Source organism: Nycticebus coucang, chromosome 17 (genome assembly GCF_027406575.1).
Source record: "Nycticebus coucang isolate mNycCou1 chromosome 17, mNycCou1.pri, whole genome shotgun sequence".
Taxonomy (NCBI): domain Eukaryota; kingdom Metazoa; phylum Chordata; class Mammalia; order Primates; family Lorisidae; genus Nycticebus; species Nycticebus coucang.
Window position 1 is genome coordinate 18,087,431 of NC_069796.1, and position 21,508 is coordinate 18,108,938.

General features: G+C 38.8%; 1 protein-coding gene across 4 annotated transcripts in view; it reads left to right on the forward strand.

Moving 5' to 3' along the window:
- Window positions 1–21,508, forward strand: part of DMXL1 (Dmx like 1) — a 193,181-nt gene that overhangs the window by 17,295 nt on the left and 154,378 nt on the right. For all 4 annotated transcript variants that reach the window (XM_053566527.1, XM_053566526.1, XM_053566528.1 and 1 more), the window contains 3 exons: window positions 4,975–5,107; window positions 16,544–16,610; window positions 18,033–18,211. In XM_053566527.1, the coding sequence (XP_053422502.1) occupies window positions 4,975–5,107; window positions 16,544–16,610; window positions 18,033–18,211 (379 nt within the window). The remainder of the gene's footprint in view (window positions 1–4,974; window positions 5,108–16,543; window positions 16,611–18,032; window positions 18,212–21,508) is intronic.

The window sequence follows — 21,508 nt, forward strand, 5'->3', positions numbered from 1 at the left end:
GTGCCCTACTCCTTGAGACATGAGCACTGCCCTTTTTTTTGACATAGTGTCTCACTTTGTCGCCCTTGGAAGAGTGCTGTGGCATCACAGCTCACAGCAACCTCCAACTTCTGGAGGCATTTCTCTTGCCTCAGCCTCCCAAGTACCTGGGACCACAGGTGCCCACCAGAACATCTGGCTATTTTTATTGCAGTTTAGCCAGGGCTGGGTTTGAACCCACCACCCTCAGTATATGGGGCCAGCTCCCTACTCACTGAGCTACAGGTGCTGCCCATGGACTGTTATAAGAAGGAAAAAGATGTCCCATCTGTCCAGCATATTTTGAAAAGCCGATGCACCTGGAAAGGTATAGACAGTATGAAGAAATTAGGCATTTGGATGAAGAAATAAAAGAACTTGAATGAATCCAACCTTAAATTGAAGCAAATATGATGAAACTTCAGACCTAGGTCCTGCATTTCAGTGGATCAGCTGACGCACCTACATGGGTGGCCCATCATACCAAGAAAGTGGTTCAGCTGGTCCAGTGATGACCTCAACCAAGAACCTGATCCCGCATTCCAGTGGATTAGCTGACTCACCCAAGCCATGGCCAACACCAAAGGACTGTGTAGCAAAGAGAGATTTTATTTAGGAAGAACAAAGAGTAAGTTTAGAGCACTTCCAAAGAGAGTTGGAAGTGGGTCCTTCCCCTGAAGGAAAAAAGGATAATACAATTATCAACTCATAACGATTGCGGTAGAAATATGATTGATCTTAGACATCAAAAATCTGGCCTTAGGTCTCTGCTGCATGACTTTGTACTTATTAAAGTGAAATTTCCTGAGTATCAGTTTCCCTGTCTTTAGTTAATAAATAACTTTGAGTCTCTGAAAAAAAAAAAAAAGGTAAAATAAAAATATTCAGGCATTGTGGCAGTCACTTATAGTCCCAGCTACTTGGGAGACTAAGACAAGAGGATCTCTTGAGCCCAAGAGTTTGAGGTTGCTGTGAGCTATGATGTGATGGCACTCAACCCAGGGTGACTGAGTGAGACGTTTTTCAAAAAAAAAAAAAAGCGGCCTGGTGTGGTGGCTCACGCCTGTAGTCCCAGTGCTGTGGGAGGCCGAGGCAGGTGGATTGTCTGAGCTCAGAGGTTCAAGACCAGTATGAGCAGCAGTGAGCCAGAGTAAGACCCCATCTCTACTAACAACATCAAAAACAGCCAGCACCGCCAGAGGAAGAAGAAAATGAACAAAAAAGGAGTACTTCAAACAAAGAAGAATGAACAAGCAAACTGAAATTAAAAAAAAAAAAAAAAGCAGTCTTCATGCTCTAGACTCCCAAAGTGCTAATGTTATAGGCATGAGCAACCATGCCCAGCTCATTATTATTATGATTATTATTTTAATCTATGACCAACAAAAGGAAGAGATATTTTTGTACCTGTGGTTTGTCAATAACTATTATTTCAGAGGATAGTGTTAATGTTAAAATTGTCTAAAATTATCTTTACAGGGTAGTATTAAAATTAACTTATTTTCTTACCATATGTAGTAGTGGCTTGACGGCAGCCCAGGACTACTGATTATCTTTTTAATCTTGATTGGCTTAAAATGAACATATCATAATTTTGCTGTTTAGTGGTTTGGTTGAGAAATATGCTATCTACTATAATAAATATTTGAAAGCTATGACTATATCATTACTTTTGGAAATGACTTTTATAGTTATTTATAAACAGATAATTAAATATTTTAAGTGAAATGTTAGTATTTTTGTTCTGATTAATATTTACTTAACTATGCCAAGTATTATGATATAAAAAGAAATTTTAGATGCTGTTAGTAAACTGATGTAGTGTTTTTATGTTGTGTCCAAATTCACTATTGCATCTTGCCTACATCATAAGATTTTCTGTTTCAGAATTTTTATGCTTTTTATTCTACCTTAATATTTGTGCCTCTGTCCTTTATCTTGTAAATGAGTATGCCATACCATATGGTACACACATGTTTGTTCCCTTTTATACCTGGACTGATTATTTGCATATTATTAGTCTTAATTTTTCATGGGCCTGGGTGTGGTGGCTCACACCTGGAATCCTATCACTTTGGGAGGCTGAGGTGGGTAGATTGCTTGAGCTCAGGAGTTCAAGACCAGTCTGAGCAAGATTGAGACCCCATTTCTATTAAAAGTAGAAAAACTATCTGGGCGTTGTGGCAAGCACCTGTAGTCACAGCTACTTGGGAGGGTGAGGCAAGAGGATTGCTTGAGCCTCAGAGTTCAAGGTTGCTGTGAGCTATGATGCCACAGCACTCTACCCAGGATGACAGACTGAGACTCTGTCTCCAAAAAACAAATCATTCATGGGATACCTTAATTTCATCTTAGTTTATGTTCAGCAAAAGAAAACTGGTCTTTGTTGGTGAATTCAAAAGTGGAATAATAAGCATATTTAAAGGAATATAACAGCACTTTTTGTGCTTTTATTTTTCTGTGAAACTTTCTACCTGTTGCTCTACTATTTATTGAACTTTTGCTAAGTGCCTGGCCTATGCTAGAGACTTCATGCATATGATAACTAATCTTTAGAACAACTCTATATAAACTTTGAATTTTATAGATAAGAAAACTGAGGCTCAGAGGCAATCCAGCTACATGGAATTCACGTGGCTAATTAAGTGGCTTACTTGGGATTTAGACACAGAGATTTCTGATCTAAAGTCTATGCTTTTGCCACAGACTTACTTTCTTTTTTCTATAAGAAAGTGATTTTTCTGGAAAGATAAAAATCCATAATCCTTAATTACCAAGATGAAATGTATTTGTTGTCAGCTTCCCTCCCACCCCCCGAAATTGCTTGTCTTCTCTTATTTTCATGGTATGGGTAAGCATACAGCCTTTTACTCAATTCTAAGTCATGAAATTGGAATCTGTTTTTTTTTTGTAGAGACAGAGTCTCACTTTACTGCCCTCGGTAGAGTGCCGTGGCATCACACGGCTCACAGCAACTTCCAGCTCTTGGGCTTATGTGATTCTCTTGCCTCAGCCTCCCGAGCAGCTGGGACTACAGGCACCCGCCACAACGCCGGGCTATTTTTTTGTTGCAGTTTGGCCAGGGCTGAGCTTGATCCCACCACCCTCGGTATATGGGGCCGGCGCCCTACTCACTGAGCCACAGGCGCTGCCCCTGTTTTGTTTTTTTTTTTTTTGAGACAGAGTCTGACTATGTTGCCCTTGGTAGAGTGCCGTGGTGTCACAGCTCACAACAACCTCAAACTCTTGGGGTCAAGCGATTCTCTTGCCTCAGCCTCTCCTGAGCACCTGCCACAACGCAGGTGAAGTCTTATGTGGCTCACTCTGGTCTTGAACCTGTGAGCTCAGGCAATCCACTAGCCTCGGCCTCCCAAGTGCTAGAATTATAGGCGTGAGCCACCTTGCTCAGCCATGACAATTCTGCTTTTTGAAATGACTTACCGATCCTTGGTTCTTTATTATTTGGTTGAGCTCCTCTTGACTTATTTACCATCTGAATTATTATAGTTAATTAACCAGGCTTCCCTGGTTCTTATGTTTTCATTAATCTTGTGTCTGTAGAATTATTTTCTAAAAAAGACTTTTAACCCTTGTGTCAAAAGGGTAGAGTCTTTGAAAGAATGAACATAGAGGGAGGTTCACAGGCCTTTTTCAAGTCCATCTGTTGTTTGCTCCCCTATCCCAGTTAAGACCCCTTGTTCTAAAATATAGATTCAGTTAGGGAGCCCACTCCCACTTTAAGTTTTTTACTCTCAACTACTTATAACAAAGTCCAAATAACCTTATGAACTTGAGAAATGCTTCGCAGTCTCACCCTGGTACTTTTTCAATCTTACTTCTTTTTCCAGCGTTCTGTGTACTTTATTACTTTAACCATATCAGATTATGAGGCTTTCTTGGGAAAATATGTGAACTTGCATGCCTCCATGTCTTTGTTCATGTTAAGTTTCCTTTCTGAAATACCTGTCTCTTACTGCTTATTCATCCAATAAGGACCAGATTGCTTTTCATCACTTTTCATGACACTTTGGCTACAGCTACACATTAATTTCTCTTTCCTGTGGACTTCATTGTTTTTTTTTGGTCACCCTTGGTAGACTCCCATGGCATCATAGCTGACAGCAACCTCAAAGTCTTGGGCTCAAGCAATCCTCTTGCTTCAGCCTCCAGTGTAGCTGGGACTATAGGCACCCACCACACCACCTTCCTATTTTTAGACGGGGGTCTTGCTCTTGCTCAGTCTGGTCTTGAAACTGTGAGCTCAGGGCAATCTACCCGTTTTAGCCTCTCAGAGTACTAGGATTACACTTTGATACAATTTTTCACACTTTTTTTTTTGTTTTTTTAGAGACAGAGTCTCATTTTGTCAGCTTCGGTAGAGTGCTATGGAGTCACAGCTCACAGCAACCTCCAGCTCTTGGGCTTAGGCGATTTTCTTGTCGCAGCTTCCCCAGTAGCTGGGACAATAGGCACCTGCCACAACACCTGGCTATTTTTTTGTTGCAGTTTGGCCGGGGCTGGGTTCGAACCCGCCACCCTGGGTATACGGGGCCGGCGCCTTACTCACTGAGCCACAGGCGCTGCCCAACTTTGCACACATTTTTATCATGTATACTTTTACATTATATCATAATATTTCTATGTCTCTCTCTTGAAATGTGAAGTCATCTTGGAAGAGGACTGTGTTTTATTTGTCATTGTACTTAGCACAGTGCCTGGTACAAAGAAGATACTCATTAAATAATTTGTTGAATGAGAGGCGATAAGGTCTGTTCCCTTCTTTCCCAAGCTATTTCAACAAAATTAAAACACAGCCTTCTCTCCTCTCTCCAAATACCTTTTTGTTATTTGGCTTTTTAAAGATGTTTTATCTTTACAGTATGTGAAATTCTTGAGTGTGTAATTGAACTCACTATTAAATACCTAAATAATAAATGGTAAATAATATTTTTTTAGGCAGTCGGCTTTTAACTGGTTCCAACTATTTGCAACTCTGGTCCAATACTAACTTGGAGAAGCCAACTGAAGATGAAAATCCAGATAAAACAGATCTTAACTTTGGGGACTGGAGATGCATTTGGCATTGCAAGTAAGCAATTATTTAGGGGATTAAACTGATAAACCTGTGCTATGTAGTTTTATTAGATTACAAATATATTTTAGGTTGTGTGAAACCACACTACAAGAAAGTATTGATTTTTAAGCTGTGATGTGCTTTTTCTTATTTTACAGATCCATTTTTTAAAAAGTCAAATAACTAGGAAGAAACATAAAAAATATGTAAAGCTTATGTGGAGATCATTAATTACAAACTTGTTAAATTATATGAAAGGAGCAAAAGACACCTTTCATCCTTTTGAATGGAAAGCTTCCTATTATGAAGATGTCTGTTTTTCCCACATTAATCTGTATATTGAACATAATCCTTGTCAAAATCCCATTCGAATTTCTACCTTTACTAAACTTTATTTGAAAAGACAAATATGGGAAAATCAGGGAAACTGAAAGACAAGAGGAATAAAGATACACAGTATGCTGAAATGAATTCTAAAGCTATAGCTATAGCGGATAAAGTATTGGGCTGTTAATGTAGGAACATTCCGTATGTAAGGTAGGATTTTACAGTGGGATGAACTGGCCAGTTCTGTGGAGGGGAAATGAAGTTAGAGTCTATTCTATACCTAATACCAAAACAAATGTCAGATGGAAGAAAAAATTGAGTTCTATATAATGAAACAAAATATAGGTGAAGCCTTGTATGTTAGAGCTACCTTGCCCAGTGTTGTAGCCACTGATCACATGTCATTATTGAGCATTTGAAATGTGGCTTGTCCAAATTGACATGTGCCATACACTAGATTTTTAAAACTTATTATGAAAAAAGAATGTAAAGTATCTGTGACATTTTATTTATTTATTTTTAGGCAGAGTCTCTCTCAGTCGCCCTTGGGTTGAATGCTGTGGCGTTATAGCCTATAGCAACCTCAAATTCTTGGTCTCAAGCGATTCTCTTACCTCAGCCTTGAGTAGCTGGGACTACAGGCACCCACCCCAACACCCAGCTATTTTTAGAGACAGAGGTCTCATTTTGAATTCCTGTGTACAGCTGTCTGACGGCCTGGGCCTCCTAGAGTGCTAGGATTGCAGGTGTGAGCCACTGTTTCTGTAACATTAAAAAAACTCATTAGATATTGCAATGGTAGTATGTCCACTATATATATTAGGTTAAATAAAATGTAATTTCACATACTTATTTTTACTTTTTAAATGCGAGTGGAAAGAAATTAGGAATTACATATTTGGTTAACATTTATCACTTTTGTTATGTTGCTTTGGGGTGAGAAGTGCTACTTTAGTGTTAAGACTTTCTAAAAATGACACCAAAACTAGAAACTGAAAGGAAAGGAAATATTAAGCTTTGACTATATCAATAAAACATTTCTATAAGGCAAAAGGACCACAAGGAGAGAAACAGAAACACAAAGAGAAATAAGTGCAGTTTGGGTTAAAGCCGTTTTAGGAGATCTTAAAAGCATAATTAGAAAAGAACAGGTATCACAGTAGTATACGTAGTATAAATGGAGAGAAAATTTTAAAAAGGTGTAGAACATATGAATAATCAGCATATTTAAAAGGTGATTGTCCTTACTTAAAATCAAGAAATATGAAATGTCCACAAAAAGGAAGATGAATAATATTTATTAATAGTGTTTAGAGAAATGGGTACTTTTATATTCTGTCAATAAAGGGGTATGGTTGATATTATATTACTGTATTGCAGTTTGGAAGCATAAATCAACATGCTTAATTTTTTCATATCCTTTAGATAGTAATTCCAAGTTTCATTCATTCAATAATTTTTGTTGAATATTGATAGTGTTCCAGGCAGCTGTAAAAGTGCTTAGACTATTGCAGTGAACAGATGGGGAGATAGAAAATAAACCAATAATGTAGCATAACAAGATGTTAAATGACATTCTTTCTCGACTCAGTCTTTTTTTTTTTTTTGATGTAGTTTTATTTTAATGGTTTTCTGCTTTGGTTTCTTTTTTTTTTTTTTATTTCTTGAGACAGAGTCCCACTTTGTCACCCTTGGTAGAGTGCTGAGTTGTCATAGCTCACAGAAACCTCAAACTCTTTTTTTTTTTTTTTTTTTGCAGTTTTTGGCCGGGGTTGGGTTTGAACCCACCACCTCTGGCATATGGAGCTGGCGCCCTACTCCTTTGAGCCACAGGCGCCGCCCCTCAACTCAGTCTTATACGAAGCAGTAGCAGCATAGATATCAGATACCAAAGTGAGAGTAAGAAAGAACTTCACCTAGTATATATTGAATTTACAGAGGAGATTTCAAAGGAGCTGATTCTGTGTATTTTCCACCGTTCTGCTAGGTCGTGGATATATAAAAGGACTAAACAGTTGAGAGGGAATTAGATTTTGCATAAATTATTTTTTTTTTATTAAATCATACCTGTGTACATTGATATGATCATGGGGCATCATTCACTAGCTTCAGACCATTTGACACACTTTTAGCACACTGGTTAACATAGCCTTCCTGGCATTCTTTCCGTTACTGTGCCAAGACACTTACATTCCACATTTACCAAGTTTCACATATACCCTTGTAAGATGCACCGCTGGTGTAATCCCACCAATCCACTTCCCTCTACCCACCTCCCCCCTCCCTCCCTTCCCTTTCCCCCTTCCCCCTATTCTTAGGTTGTAACTGGGTTATAGCTTTCATATGAAAACCCTAAATTAGTTTCATAGTAGGGCTGAGTACATTGGATACTTTTTCTTCCATTCTTGAGGTACTTTACCAAGAAGAATATGTTCCAGCTCCATCCATGTAAACATGAAAGAGGTAAAGTCTCCATCTTTCATTAAGGCTGCATAATATTCCATGGTGTACATATACCACAATTTATTAATCCATTCGTGGATCGATGGGCACTTGGGCTTTTTCCATGACTTAGCAATTATGAATTGGGCTGCAATAAACATTCTGGTACAAATATCTTTGTTATAATGTGATTTTTGGTCTTCTGGGTATATGCCCAGCAGAGGGATTACAGGATTGAATGGCAGATCTATTTTTAGATCTTTCAGTGTTCTCCATATCTCTTTCCAAAAGGAATGTATTAATTTGCATTCCCACCAGCAGTGCAAAAGTGTTCCCTTTTCTCCACATCCGTGCCAACATCTCTGGTCCTGGGATTTTGTGATATAGGCTAGTCTCACTGGAGTTAGATGATATCTCAAAGTAGTTTTGATTTGCATTTCTCTGATGATTAAAGATGATGAGCATTTTTTCATATGTCTGAAGGCCGTGCACCTGTCTTCTTCAGAGAAGTTTCTCTTCAAATCCCTTGCCCAGTCTGCGATGGGATCCCTTGTTCTATTCTTGCTAATGCGTTTGAGTTCTCTGTGGATTCTGGTTATTAAACCTTTGTCGGAGACATAAACTGCAAATATCTTCTCCCATTCTGAGGGCTGTTTGCTTGCTTTACTTACTGTGTTCTTGGCTGTGCAGAAGCTTTTTAGTTTGATCAAGTCCCAGTAGTGTATTTTTGAAGCTGCTTCAATTGCCTGGGGGGTCCTCCTCATAAAATACTCGCCCAGACCGATTTCTTCAAGGGTTTTCCCTGCACTCTCTTCTGGTATTTTTATACTTTCATGTCTTAAGTTTAAATCTTTAATCCAGTGAGAGTCTATCTTAGTTAATGGTAAAAGGTGTGGGTCCAGTTTCAGTCTTCTACAGGTTGCCAGCCAGTTCACCCAGCACCATTTGTTAAATAGGGAATCTTTTCCCCACTGAATGTTTTTAATTGGCTTGTCAAAGATTAAATAACAGTAAGTAGCTGGATTCATCTCTTGGTTCTCTATTCTGTTCCAGACATCTACTTCTCTGTTTTTGTGCCAATACCATGCTGTTTTGATCACTATTGATTTGTAGTATAGTCTGAGGTCTGGTAGCGTAATTCCTCCTGCTTTGTTTTTATTTCTGAGTAATGTCTTGGGTATTCGAGGTTTTTTTCTGATTCCATATAAAACGAAGTATTGTTTTTTTCAAGATCTTTCAAGTACGACAGTGGAGCTTTAATAGGGAGTGCATTGAAATTATATATTGCTTTGGGTAGTATGGACATTTTAACAATGTTCATTCTTCCCAGCCATGAGCATGGTATGTTTTTCAATTTGTTAATATTTTCAGCTATTTCTTTTCTTAGAGTTTCATAGTTCTCTTTATAGAGGTCTTTCACGTCCTTTGTTAGATAAATTCCCAAATATTTCATCTTCTTTGGCACTACTATGAATGGGATAGAGTCCTTAACTGTTTTTTCAACTTGACTATTGTTGGTATATATAAAGGCTACCGATTTATGAATGTTGATTTTGTAACCTGATATGCTGCTGTATTCCTTGATCACTTCTAAGAGTTTTGTAGTAGAGTCCCTAGTGTTTCCCAGATATACTATCATATCATCTGCGAAGAGCGAAAGTTTGATGTCTTCTGACCCTATATGGATATGCTTGATTGCCTTTTCTTCCCTAATTGCAGTGGCTAAAACTTCCATTACAATGTTAAAAAGCAATGGAGACAATGGGCAACCTTGTCTGGTTCCTGATGTGAGTGGAAATAATTCCAATTTAACTCCACTCAGTATGATATTGGCTGTGGGTTTGCTGTAGATGGTCTCTATCAGTTTAAGAAATGTCCCTTCTATACCGATTTTCTTAAGTGTTCTGATCATGAAGGGTGCTGGATATTATCAAAAGCTTTTTCTGCATCGATTGAGAGAATCATATGGTCTTTGTTTTTTAATTTGTTTATGTGCTGGATTACATTTATAGATTTATGTATATTGAACCAGCCTTGAGACCCTGGAATAAAACCGACTTGGTCATGATGTATAATTTGTTTGATGTGTTGCTGGATTCTGTTTGTTAGGATCTTGTTGAATATTTTTGCATCTATATTCATTAGTGATATCGGTCTATAATTTTCTTGTTGGGTCTTTTCCTGGTTTGGGGATCAGGGTGATGTTTGCTTCATAGAATGTGTTGTTAGTCTTCCTTCTTTTTCTATCTTTTGGAACAGGTTGAGTTATATAGGTACTAATTCCTCTTTAAAGGTTTGGTAGAATTCTGACGTGAAACCATCTGGTCCCGGGCTTTTCTTTTTAGGGAGGTTTTGTATGGTTGATGCTATTTCCGAACTTGATATGGGCCTGTTCAACATTTCCACTTGATTCTGGCTAAGTCTTGGAAGGTGGCGTGCTTCTAAGTATCGGTAAATTTCCTTCAGATTTTCGTATTTCTGAGAATAAAGTTTCTTGTAATATTCATTAAGGATTTTTTGGATTTCTGAGGAGTCTGTTGTTATTTCGTCTTTGTTGTTTCTGATTGATGAAATTAGAGATTTTACTCTTTTTTTCCTGATTAGGTTGGCCAAAGGTTTATCTATTTTATTGACCTTTTCGAAAAACCAGCTTTTTGATTTATTGATCTGTTGTATTATTCTTTTGTTTTCAATTTCATTTAATTCTGCTCTAATTTTGGTTATTTCTTTTCTTCTACTGTGTTTGGGGTTGGAATGTTCTTCCTTTTCCAGTTGCTTGAGACATCCTATTAAGTTGTTAACTTCCTCTCTTTCGGTTCTTTTGAGGAAGGCTTGCAGTGCTATAAATTTCCCTCTTAGAACTGCCTTTGCGGTGTCCCAGAGGTTCTGATAGTTCGTGTCTTCATTGTTGTTTTGTTCCAAAAAATTGGCGATTTCTTTCTTAATCTTATCTCTGACCCAGCTATCATTCAGCATAAGGTTATTTAACTTCCATGTTTTTGTATGAGTATACAGATTCGTGTTGTTACTCAGCTCAAGTTTTATTCCATGATGGTCCAAGAAGATGCATGGAATAATTTCTATTCCTTTAAATTTACTGAGGGTAGACTTGTGACCTAAGATGTGATCGATTTTGGAGTAAGTTCCATGGACTGATGAGAAGTATGTGTATTCAGTTTTGTTGGGATGAAATGTTCTATAGATGTCTGCTAAATCCAAATGTTGGATGGTTAGGTTTAAATCTAAGATTTCTTTGCTCAGCTTCTTGTTGGAGGATCGATCCAACAATGCCAAAGGAGTGTTGAAATCTCCGACTATTATGGAGCTGGAGAAATCAAGTTGCTCATGTCTGTTAGAGTTTCTCTTATAAATTGAGGTGCATTCTGGTTGGGTACATAGATATTAATAATTGAGATCTCATCATATTGAGTATTACCCTTAACAAATATGAAGTGACCATTCTTGTCCTTCCTTAGTTTTGTTGGTTTAAAGCCTATTGTATCTGCAAATAAAATTCCAATACCTGCTTTTTTCTGATTACCATTTGCCTGAAATATGGATGACCATCCTTTCACCCTGAGTCTGTGTTTGTCTTTTAAGTTAAGATGTGGCTCTTTTATGCAACAAATATCTGGCCTGAGTTTTTGTATCCAGTCAGCTAACGTATGGCTCTTTATTTTTTTTTATTTATTTATTTTTTTTAAAGGTTTTTATTTTATTTTATTGACATCACAGCTCATAGCAACCTCTAACTCCTGGGCTTAGGGGATTCCCTTCTGAGTAGTTGGGGCCACAGGTGCCTTGGCTACTTTTTCTTGTGGTTTGGCCAGGGCTGGTTTTGAACCCGCCACCTCTGGTATGTGGGGCCAGTGCCCCACTCACTGAGCCACAGGCACTGCCCACGTATGGCTCTTTAGAGGACAGTTTAAGCCATTCACATTAATGGAGAATATTGGTAAGTCTCGTGAAGTTTTTGGTATCGAGTTTTTCAAAAGTCAATTGGGCATTTTTAATCCTTTCGCCAGTGTGGAAATTGGAGTTTGATCCGAAGTTTCTGAGTGAGTTTACTTTTGTGGTATAGGATTGGGTTGGTCATTATGGAGGATAGGTCTGAGAATATCCTGAAGTGCTCGTTTGGTTATGGCAAATTTCTTCAACATATGAATGTCATTAAAGTATTTAATTTCTCCATCATAAATGAAACTCAGTTTAGCTGGATACAAGATCCGTGGTTGAAAGTTATTTTGCTTTAGGAGATTAAAAGTCAGTGACCACCCTGTTCTGGCTTGAAAAGTTTCAGCAGAGAGATCTGCAGTCATTCTAATATTCTTCCCTTTGAAGGTAATGGTTTTCTTTCTCCTGGCAGCTTTGAGGATTTTCTCCTTCATATTAACATTAGTGAAGTTAATTATGATATGATATATCATGTATCTTATGATATGATATATCATATATCTTATGATATATGTCTTATTGGGGTTGAGTCGTGCTGGGGTTCTGAAGCTGTCCGCTATCTGAATTTCAGAATCTCTAGGCATGTCTGGAAAATTCTCTTTCATAATTTCATGCAGAAGGGCCTCTGTGCCCAGTGAGGGCACGTCATCTGTTTCTGGAACTCCGATGATTCGTATATTCGCCTTCTTCGAATTATCCCAGACCTCTCTGAGAGAATGATCCGTTTTTGCTCTCCATTTCTCTTCCTCTTTGAGAGTTTGGGAGCATTCAAAGGCTTTATCTTCAATGTCAGAAATCCTTTCTTCTGCTTGCTCCATTCTGTTACTGAGGGATTCTACTGTATTTTTCATATCTTTGAGGGCTGCAAATTCTTGCTTCAGTGTGTCTAAGTCTTTGGTGGTTTTGTCTTTAAATTCGTTAAATTTTTGAGACAACTTTTGAATTTCTCCTCGAATTCCTAATTCTACTTTATTAATCTTGTCTGCAATCCAAATTCTGAATTCGATTTCTGACATCTCAGCTAGTTGTTTATGAATAGGATCTTCAGTTACATCTGCCATATCTTTCCTTGCTGGGGCAGGGGGTTGATCTGTTCTGGTTATTCATGTTACCAGAGTTTTTCCACTGATTCTGCCCCATGGTTGTTTTATTGCCTTTGATATTTTCCCCTGGGGCTTTGTCGAGGGCCTATACAGTGTTGTGGCCTGAGAAACTGGGGCCCTGTCTGGTGTGGTGGGGCTGAGTGGTTCTGTCTTGTTTTCAGCTGGTTTCTGTTCCACCCTCGTCATGTCCCCTTCCCTTCCTGGAGATGTCATTTGTAGCTCCCATAAATAATTTCTTTAGAAAGAGTTGTAGCTTTGATTTTTGAATCGCCCATGTAAAAGGTGAGAGGGAGGAGCAGCAAAGTGTTACATTGCCTTTATTGCAGTTCTGTTGACAGGCTAGCATTCCATGAACTGAGAGAGATTGAAATGTGTTTTATGCAATTGTGAGAGAGGAGGAAACGATGTTGAGTTCAGAGTACATAGTAGTAGCTTGTCATAGACATGCTAATGACTTTTTGAGATGGTTTATTATTTAAGCAGAAAAGCCCTTGAAATTTTGATTCAGGATCAGCTGAAGAGTATACTCATTGAAGTACATTTGAAAGCTGAGTTTTAATCACATTCCATTTGTGCTGGATTTTAAAACAGTGGTTACACGTGTTAGGTGAAGATAAGCAGAACTATAAAAAAAAGTAGATAGGGCAAGGGGAAGTAAAATAGAAGTGACATTTGAGCATTGACCTGAAAGAAATGAAGGATTAGGCTATGAGTGCTTGTGTCTGGGAGAAAACATTATAGATTAGGGTGTCCAACCTGTGGCCCACAGGGCTGTATACTGATTTCGTGAGGACTTTTTTGTTGTTGTTTATCTATGATGTCAGATATCACAAAAAGTATTGCTGATCAGCTTTTGTTAGTGTTTGTGTATTTAATGTATGGCCCAAGATAACTCTTACTGAAAGGCAGAAAAGAAAAAAGGTTAGACAGAAGAAGTATGTGCATAGACCCTGAGGCAAGAAAGTGCTTAAGGCTATGCCTGGTGGTGCAGGAGGGTGGGTGGGAGGATTGCTTGAGGGCAGGACTTTGAGACCAGCCTGAGCAACATAATGAGACCCCAGTCTCTACAAAATAAGCAAACAATATTATTATTATTTTTTTTTTTTGCAGTTTTTGGCTGGGGCTGGGTTTGTACCTCCAGCATATGGGGCCGGCTCTGTACCCCTTTGAGCCACGGGCGCCGCCCACAAACAATATTATTTTTAAGGAGTGTGCCAAAAATAAAAAAAAAAGAAATCCAGTCACTGGAAAAAAAAAAGAAAGAAAGAAAAGAGTGTGCCTAACTTGTGGCTAGAGTGGACAAGGTGAGGTATGATAGGAGATACCATAGGATATCTTCAGAGTTAGGAATCAGTTTATAGGTCATTGTCTCAGACCCTTGCCTTTCACTGTGAATGAGTTGGGAAGCTGGTAGGGGTTTTGAGCAGAGGGTGTACTGAGATCTGACTTCTTTTGGAAGGATTGCTGTAGCCACTGTTTTGAGCAAAGACTGTAGGGTGAAACAATATTACAATCATATATACCTGGTACTTTTAATGTTATGTGCTGCTGAAGTGAGCACAGAGAGCAGGCACTTTTAATAATTTGTTTTAAGGATATTCTTAGGATTGACCATATGTACAAAAATATGAATATATGAATGCTCCTTGGATTTTTTTTGTTACAGCAGAAATTAGAAAACAACAATAAACTATTAAATAATTGTAAATCATTGTATGTATATGTGTATATACAATGGAATGCTATAAGCCAGTAAAAAAGTGATGTAGGTCTATACACCTTTATAGATATACATATCCTTTGCATCTATATGTGAAGATGCTCAAGACATATTTTTAAATGAGATTATGAAGCGAACTTTTTGTTTGTTTGTTTTTGAGACAGAGCCTCAAGCTGTCACTCTGGGTAGAGTACCGTGGCATCCCAGCTCACAGCAACCTCCAACTCCTGAGCTCAAGCGATTCTCCTGCCTCAGCCTCCCAAGTAGCTGGGACTACAGGCACCTGCCACAACACCAGGCTATTTTTTGGTTGCAGCCGTCATTGTTGTTTTGGTGGGTCAGGGCTGGATTCGAACTCGCCAGCTCAGGTGTATGTGACTGACGCCTTAGCTGCTTGAGCCACAGATGCCGAGCCTAACTTTTTTTTTTTTTTTAGACAGAGTTTTACTCTGTTGCCCTGAGTAGAGTGCCATAACCTCAGCCTAGCTCATAGCAACCTCAGACTCCTAGGCTCAAGAGATCCTCTTGCCTCAGCCTCCAAGTAGCTGGGAGTACAGGCACCCATCACAATGCCCTGCTAATTTTTCTATTATTAGTAGAGATGGGGGGTCTTGCTGTTGCTCAGGCTGGTCTTGAACTCCTGAGCTCAAGCAATACAACTGCTTAAGCCTCCTAGAGTGCTAGGATTACAGGTGTGAGCCACTGTGCCTGGTGTGATCTCAGTTTCTAAACCTCCCTCCCTAAAGTGGAGAAGAGGAAAGAGAAGGGCCTATATATATCTCTGTATTAAAATGTTAACAGGGTATAGCCTGGGAAAGGATGTTGTGGTATTTATAAAACTATAGATTATTTCTTTTTCTTCTTTTAATCCATGTGTATTAATTTTTTCCATCATGTGTTTGTTACACGTAAAATTAGAAAAATTATTTGCATTTGAAATGAAATGTGACAGAATTCCTGGCCTGCTTCATAAATAAGTTTAGTATTGACCTCCCTAAACATGAATTTGGGCAAGAAAAGGGAAAACAATGATAATGGGGAGAGTGTCTTGAGTTCAGTGTATGGGGGTAGCCGGAAGAAAAGGCTGGGAAGGGAAATGGGCCAGAAAGTTCCTTTAAGAAGAAAAGGCCAGTAATATTCCAAGTATACAGGTGAAGCTGGCAGGATGAAAGCATGATTGTTGCAAGTTCCTAGTTAGCCACATAATAATCTTTAGGTAAATGCTACCAGAAGGCAAAATTTCTTTCTTTTTTTTTTTGAGACAGTCTTCCTTTGTTGCCCTCCATAGGGTGTGGTGGTGTTATAGCTCACAGCAACCTCAAATTCTTGGGCTTAAACGATTCTGTTGCCTCAGCTTCCCAAGCAGCTGGGACTACAGGCGTCCACCACAATGCCCAGCTATTTTTCTTTTTTTTTACTGTAGTTGTCGTTGTTGTTAGGCAGGCTTGGGCTGGATTCGAACCTGCCAGCCCCAGTGAATGTGGCCAGTGTCCCAGCTGCTGAGCTATAGGCGCCGAGCCAAGGCAAAATTTCTTACTGGCTAATTGTCCGTGAAAATGCATGTTGGAAAATAGAGATTCTTGAGTCTGGAAATTTTATTTTGAGGTTTTAAAATGAAACCACTCTAATTCTAAGGGAGCTATGACTCTTAGTTTAGGCTTTAAAGGTTTTGACAAGTTATTCCTTGCATGATTCTTATGCATGGATATTTTTGTATTTAAAGTTTATCATATTAGTAAATTTTTGAGGTGTGAAAGTGGGTGTGAAACCATTTAAAAGTGGGTGTGAAACCATTATCACAGAATTTTCTGTTTGAAGCAATTGCTGAAGTATAATTTTGAGAATGTTGTATTTTTCTTTGTTTAATTCTTCTTGCAAATATTTCCTTGCCTGTTTAATTTACAGAACTTCCTCCCAAGTTCATTTGATGAAATTTTCACCAGATGGAGAATTTTTTGCCACTGCTGGGAAGGTAAATTGTGAATATGCTATTACCAAATTGTGTGTTTATAGTTTACTTTGAAACTTTAAAAACAATAACTAGCTCCATTCTTTTATTTATTAAACTTGAAAATAATATTTTCTATTAAAATACTAAAAAGCAAAAATTGACTGTTGTGTTAAAGGCAGTGTGGTATAATTGAAATAACACAGAGACAGATCTGAGTGTATACCATTTGCACTCAATTAACATTATTATCTTGAGCAAGTTAGTTAATCTCTTTAGTCTTTCTTTTCTTATGTGTAACATCTGGATAACAGCATCTATTACATCTCATAAGTCATTAATTGTGGGGTTAGACAGTATATACAGTGAAGAGTTATAGCACCTTATGTAGAGTACAATCTTACATATAGGATAACCAATAAATTATAGCTTATATCATCTTTTAGTTGATATGTATATTAGGCTATATTTAAGATAAAAAGACTACATACAGGCTTTCTAGGACATGTGTTATCATTTCTGTAGTGTAAGCACTTTGTTATTATCTGTTGATTTCCGAACAATGTATTTCTTTGAAATTATTTTTTTTTTTTTTTTTTTTTTTTTGGCCGGGGCTGGGTTTGAACCCGCCACCTCCGGCATATGGGACTGGTGCCCTACTCCTTGAGCCACAGGCGCCGCCCTCTTTGAAATTATTTTTAACCATTGGTTTTCAGAGCAGTCCATGAGCCCTGAATAGTCTGAAGTTATTCTGATGGCTTAAAGCCTTCTGCCGGCTAAGAGGGTGAGATACTCTAAAACCATAGGGAGGGTTTTTTTTGTTTGTTTGTTTTTTTTAAGGGAGAAGTGGAGCTGTTTATCCTGATTGACTTTACAGGTGGGGACTCAGTTGTGGTTTAAAAGTAGCACCTGGTACATTCTAGTCTCACTTGTTCTTCCCTTATTTCCCGAATTAGGAGGTATGAATTTAATTATACATAGACTGTTTTATAGTATTAATTATTAATTAGTTATTATCATCATCTACATTTTATTTGAAGAGTCATATGATAATTTATGGAAAGTATTCCTTTTTGTCAATAACTATCAGTCTTCATAAGTCTGCTAGTGGTATTGATTTCTCATTTGATATTTAGTTTAAGAGAAAAGAAACCCTTAATTTCATCTTTCATTCTTTCCTGAATGGCTCCATTTCCCATAGTGTGTAACAATTAACAACCATTTTCCTTGAACACAGAATACATACATTCACACACTTTAATTCTCAATGCACAGTTAAGAAATGCTAATCGAAACGTACCAGAATCAGATTTTCCTCCTTGATTTCCCTGTGCCCAACCTCTCCCTCTATCCCCAAGTTCTTGCCATTGGGGTGAAAGAAATCTTTCTTTTGCTATTTGACTAACCTTTAGTTGTGATCTATATGTTTTTCTGTTTTTTCCTTAGGATGACTGCCTTTTAAAGGTATGGTATAATGTAGAAAACTGGCGGACCGCTGTTACCTCTCCAGATAGAAGTTCAGAAAAACAATCCCAAGGAGAAATTGACTTTTCTTTTGTTTATCTGGCCCATCCTCGAGCCGTAAATGGATTTTCTTGGCGTAAAACCAGCAAATATATGCCTAGGTCAGTGGATTGGTTATTTTTTTCTTATGTGATAGGGGACATTATCTTTGTGACTTTGATTGCTTTTCTTACTTTGACAGTTTGTAGCTATAGACTTCTGAGTTTATGAAGATTAGAGTAGTATTAGATAATCCCTGGGCTGCAACCTCTGACTATGGGTCAACTATGATTGACATTTAGTAAGAGTTTAAGCTGAGACATTTACCTACATTTAAGATGTCTTTAAGGCCAGGTGTGGTGGCTCACACCTGCAATCCTAGCACTCTGGGAGGCCAAGGCAGGAGAATTCCTTGAGCTTAGGAGTTCAAGATCAGCTTGAGTAAAGTGAAACCTGTCTCTACTAAATGTAGAAAAATTAGTGAGGCAAAGTGGTGGGTGTCTGTAGTCCCAGCTACTTGGGAGGCTAAAGCAAGCGGTTTGCCTAAACTCAGGAGTTTGAAGTTGCTGTGCGCTAGGCTGACACTATGGCACCCTAGCCTGGGCAGCAGAGTGAGAGAGTCACAGTTGTGCATATTTTCTTTTCTTTTCCATGTTTTGTGTCCAAACACAAAATATTTCTTATTCTTTAGATTCAGTTTGTGTGGATGCCTTTATATTTCATTCCCTCACCTTGTAGCTTCTAGTATGTCTCCTGGTTTTGTTTTTGTTTTTGTTTTTTTGAGACAGTCTCACTTTGTTGCCCAGGGTAGAATGCCATGACACATAGCTCACAGTAACCTCAGACTCCCAGGCTCAAGCGAGTCGCTTGCCTCAGCCTCCTGAGTAACTGGGACTACAGGCGCCTGCCACAAAGCCCAGCAGTTTTTAGAGGTAGGGTATCACTCTAGCTCAGGCTGTTCTCCAACTTGTGAGCTCAGGCAATGCGCCTGCCTTGGCCTCCTGGAGTGCTGGGATTACAGGCGTGAACCACCACACCCAGCCCTATCTCCTGGTTTTCTTTATTAAAAAAAAAAAAAAGAAAAAAGACCCTGGGTGGAGTGCTGTGGCATCATAGTTCACAGCAACCTCAAACTCCTGGGTTAAAGCATCCTCTTACAGCCTCCCAAGTAGCTGGGACTACAGTTACTTGCCACAACATGTGGCTAATTTTTCTTTTTTTCTTTCTTTCTTTTTTTTTTAGTAAAAATGGGGCCTCACTTTGCTCAGGCTGGTCTTGAATTCCTGAGCTCAAGTAAACTATCCTCCTTGGTCTCCCAGAGTGCTAGGATTACAAGTATGAGCCACCGTGCCCAGCTGGAAAAGTAATCTTCTGTAGAAGGCTGTGTCAGAGTCTTTGAGCTGAGGAAGAATGGTCTACAAAATTTCTAGTTAGCAAAAGCACCCTTACCTTAGCTTCACTTTGATAACTAAACTTTGGTACCCCTGAGACCATTAATTACATACATAAAAATACATTCAGAATAGAATGAGCTTGCGGCATATAGAAACTCATACTTAAAAGTCATGACTGACCCCCAACTGTCATCCCATTGAGCCTTTTAAACCTACCTGATGATCATATAATTTCAGAGGCTGATTTCTCCTGATACATCCAAGTGTTCTCATTCACAGATGCTCGTACCACCAAAATACTAACAAGGAAGCTTATGGAGTATTGCATATTTTGAGAGAGAACAGTCACATCTGCTCCTGACCTAGTTAACCCAGTGTCTAGTGGAACTGATCGTAGTGGGTGCATTAGCAGATGCCTTAACCCAGGCCATTACAGCAGACTGATAATAACAGTCATGCATACTAGTTGGTTTCTTTTCCTGCCCATTTTCATTTTGTGCCTGTCAACTAAATTTGATAGCAAATGTCCTATGGAATTTTCTGTTTAGTTGTGGTACCTTTTTAGAGATCTTTAGAATTTCATTTTTGGATTCATGTTATTCAAAGGCCAGCTAATTTTTCTGAGCTCTTTTAGTTTTGATTTTTGCTTTACCAACTGCCTGTGGGTATATAGTGGGAATACTGTCCTTTGCTCATGAGAATGAGTGAGATCTCACCAAAAGCTGTTGTTTTTTCTGATATGCCATTTTCACTTTGGGTAATACACAGCGTAGGTGCTTTTCGATTTTCCACATAGAATTAAGGTACTCTATCAAATGGCTACTACAGCTTGCAAAGGGAGGAGAGACGAACGACGAAGCTTTTGTAATGACCATCATCTTTACTAATTAAAAATTGGTGAATGTAGGACAGGTTGAGAGGTTTGGTGTTATCACCTACGAACCTCTAAAAGTTGGTTGTAGATAGTTTTGAAATCATCATAGCCTACCAAGAACCATCTTAAATCATCTTATTACTACCAAGATAGGACAAGTATCAGAGATACTTACCCATAATATAAGTTTCATAATAGGTTTCTGTAAGGCCGTACCTGTTGTTATTTGCATGGGTTGGATGGGTATATTAATATGATATGCCATTGGAGGAAAGATAAGATACCCTGGTAAATAAGTTAGGACAAGATGGTATTGCCAGAGAAATGCCTCAAACACATTGAGATATTTTCTCCACACTATTCTTAATAGGACCTGCTAGTTGTTCACACTTGCTGTCTGTAACTCATCCTGAGCAGAGTCACCTACACTCCAGGTTCACAGCGCTTTCCATGCTTCTGAGTGTTGACTTTCCTTGCTTCTTGCTTTGCCTGAGTTCTTGTGCCTTTCCTCATTGTTTCTATTTGGCCATTTAGTCTGTGCCTTTTGCTGAGCCTTTGTAAGCCTATCTATTCTTTTTTTTTTTTTTTTTTTTTTAAGACAGAGTCTCTCTATGTCACACTCCGTAGAGTGCTATGGTGTCACAGCTCACAGCAACCTCAAATCAAACTCTTGGGCTTAAGTGATTCTCTTGCCTCAGCCTCCCAAGTAGCTGGGACTACAGGCGCCCACCACAATGCCCAGCTGTTTTTTAGTTGCAGTTGTCATTGTTGTTTAGCAGGCCCAGGCCGGGCTCGAACCTGCCATCCTCCGTGTATGTGGCTGGCACCCTAACCACTGAGCTACCGGCACAGAGCCAAGCTTGTCTATTCTACCCGCTACTGATTGGCACTGTGAACCTTAAACTTTCTCTGTTGCCCTTTGATATATTATGTTTTCTTAGATTCAAGGGTCTTGTTCTGTTGCCCAAGCTGAAGTCCAGTGGTCATAGTCCACTGCATCCTTGAACTCCTAGGCTCAAGTGATTCTTGCACCTCAGCCTCCAAGTACGTAGGATTACAGGTGCGCAGCACCACACCCGGCCCATTTTTTTCCCCTATTTTTTGTAGAGATGGGATTTCACTCAACTCAGGTTGCTCAGGCTGGTGTCTAA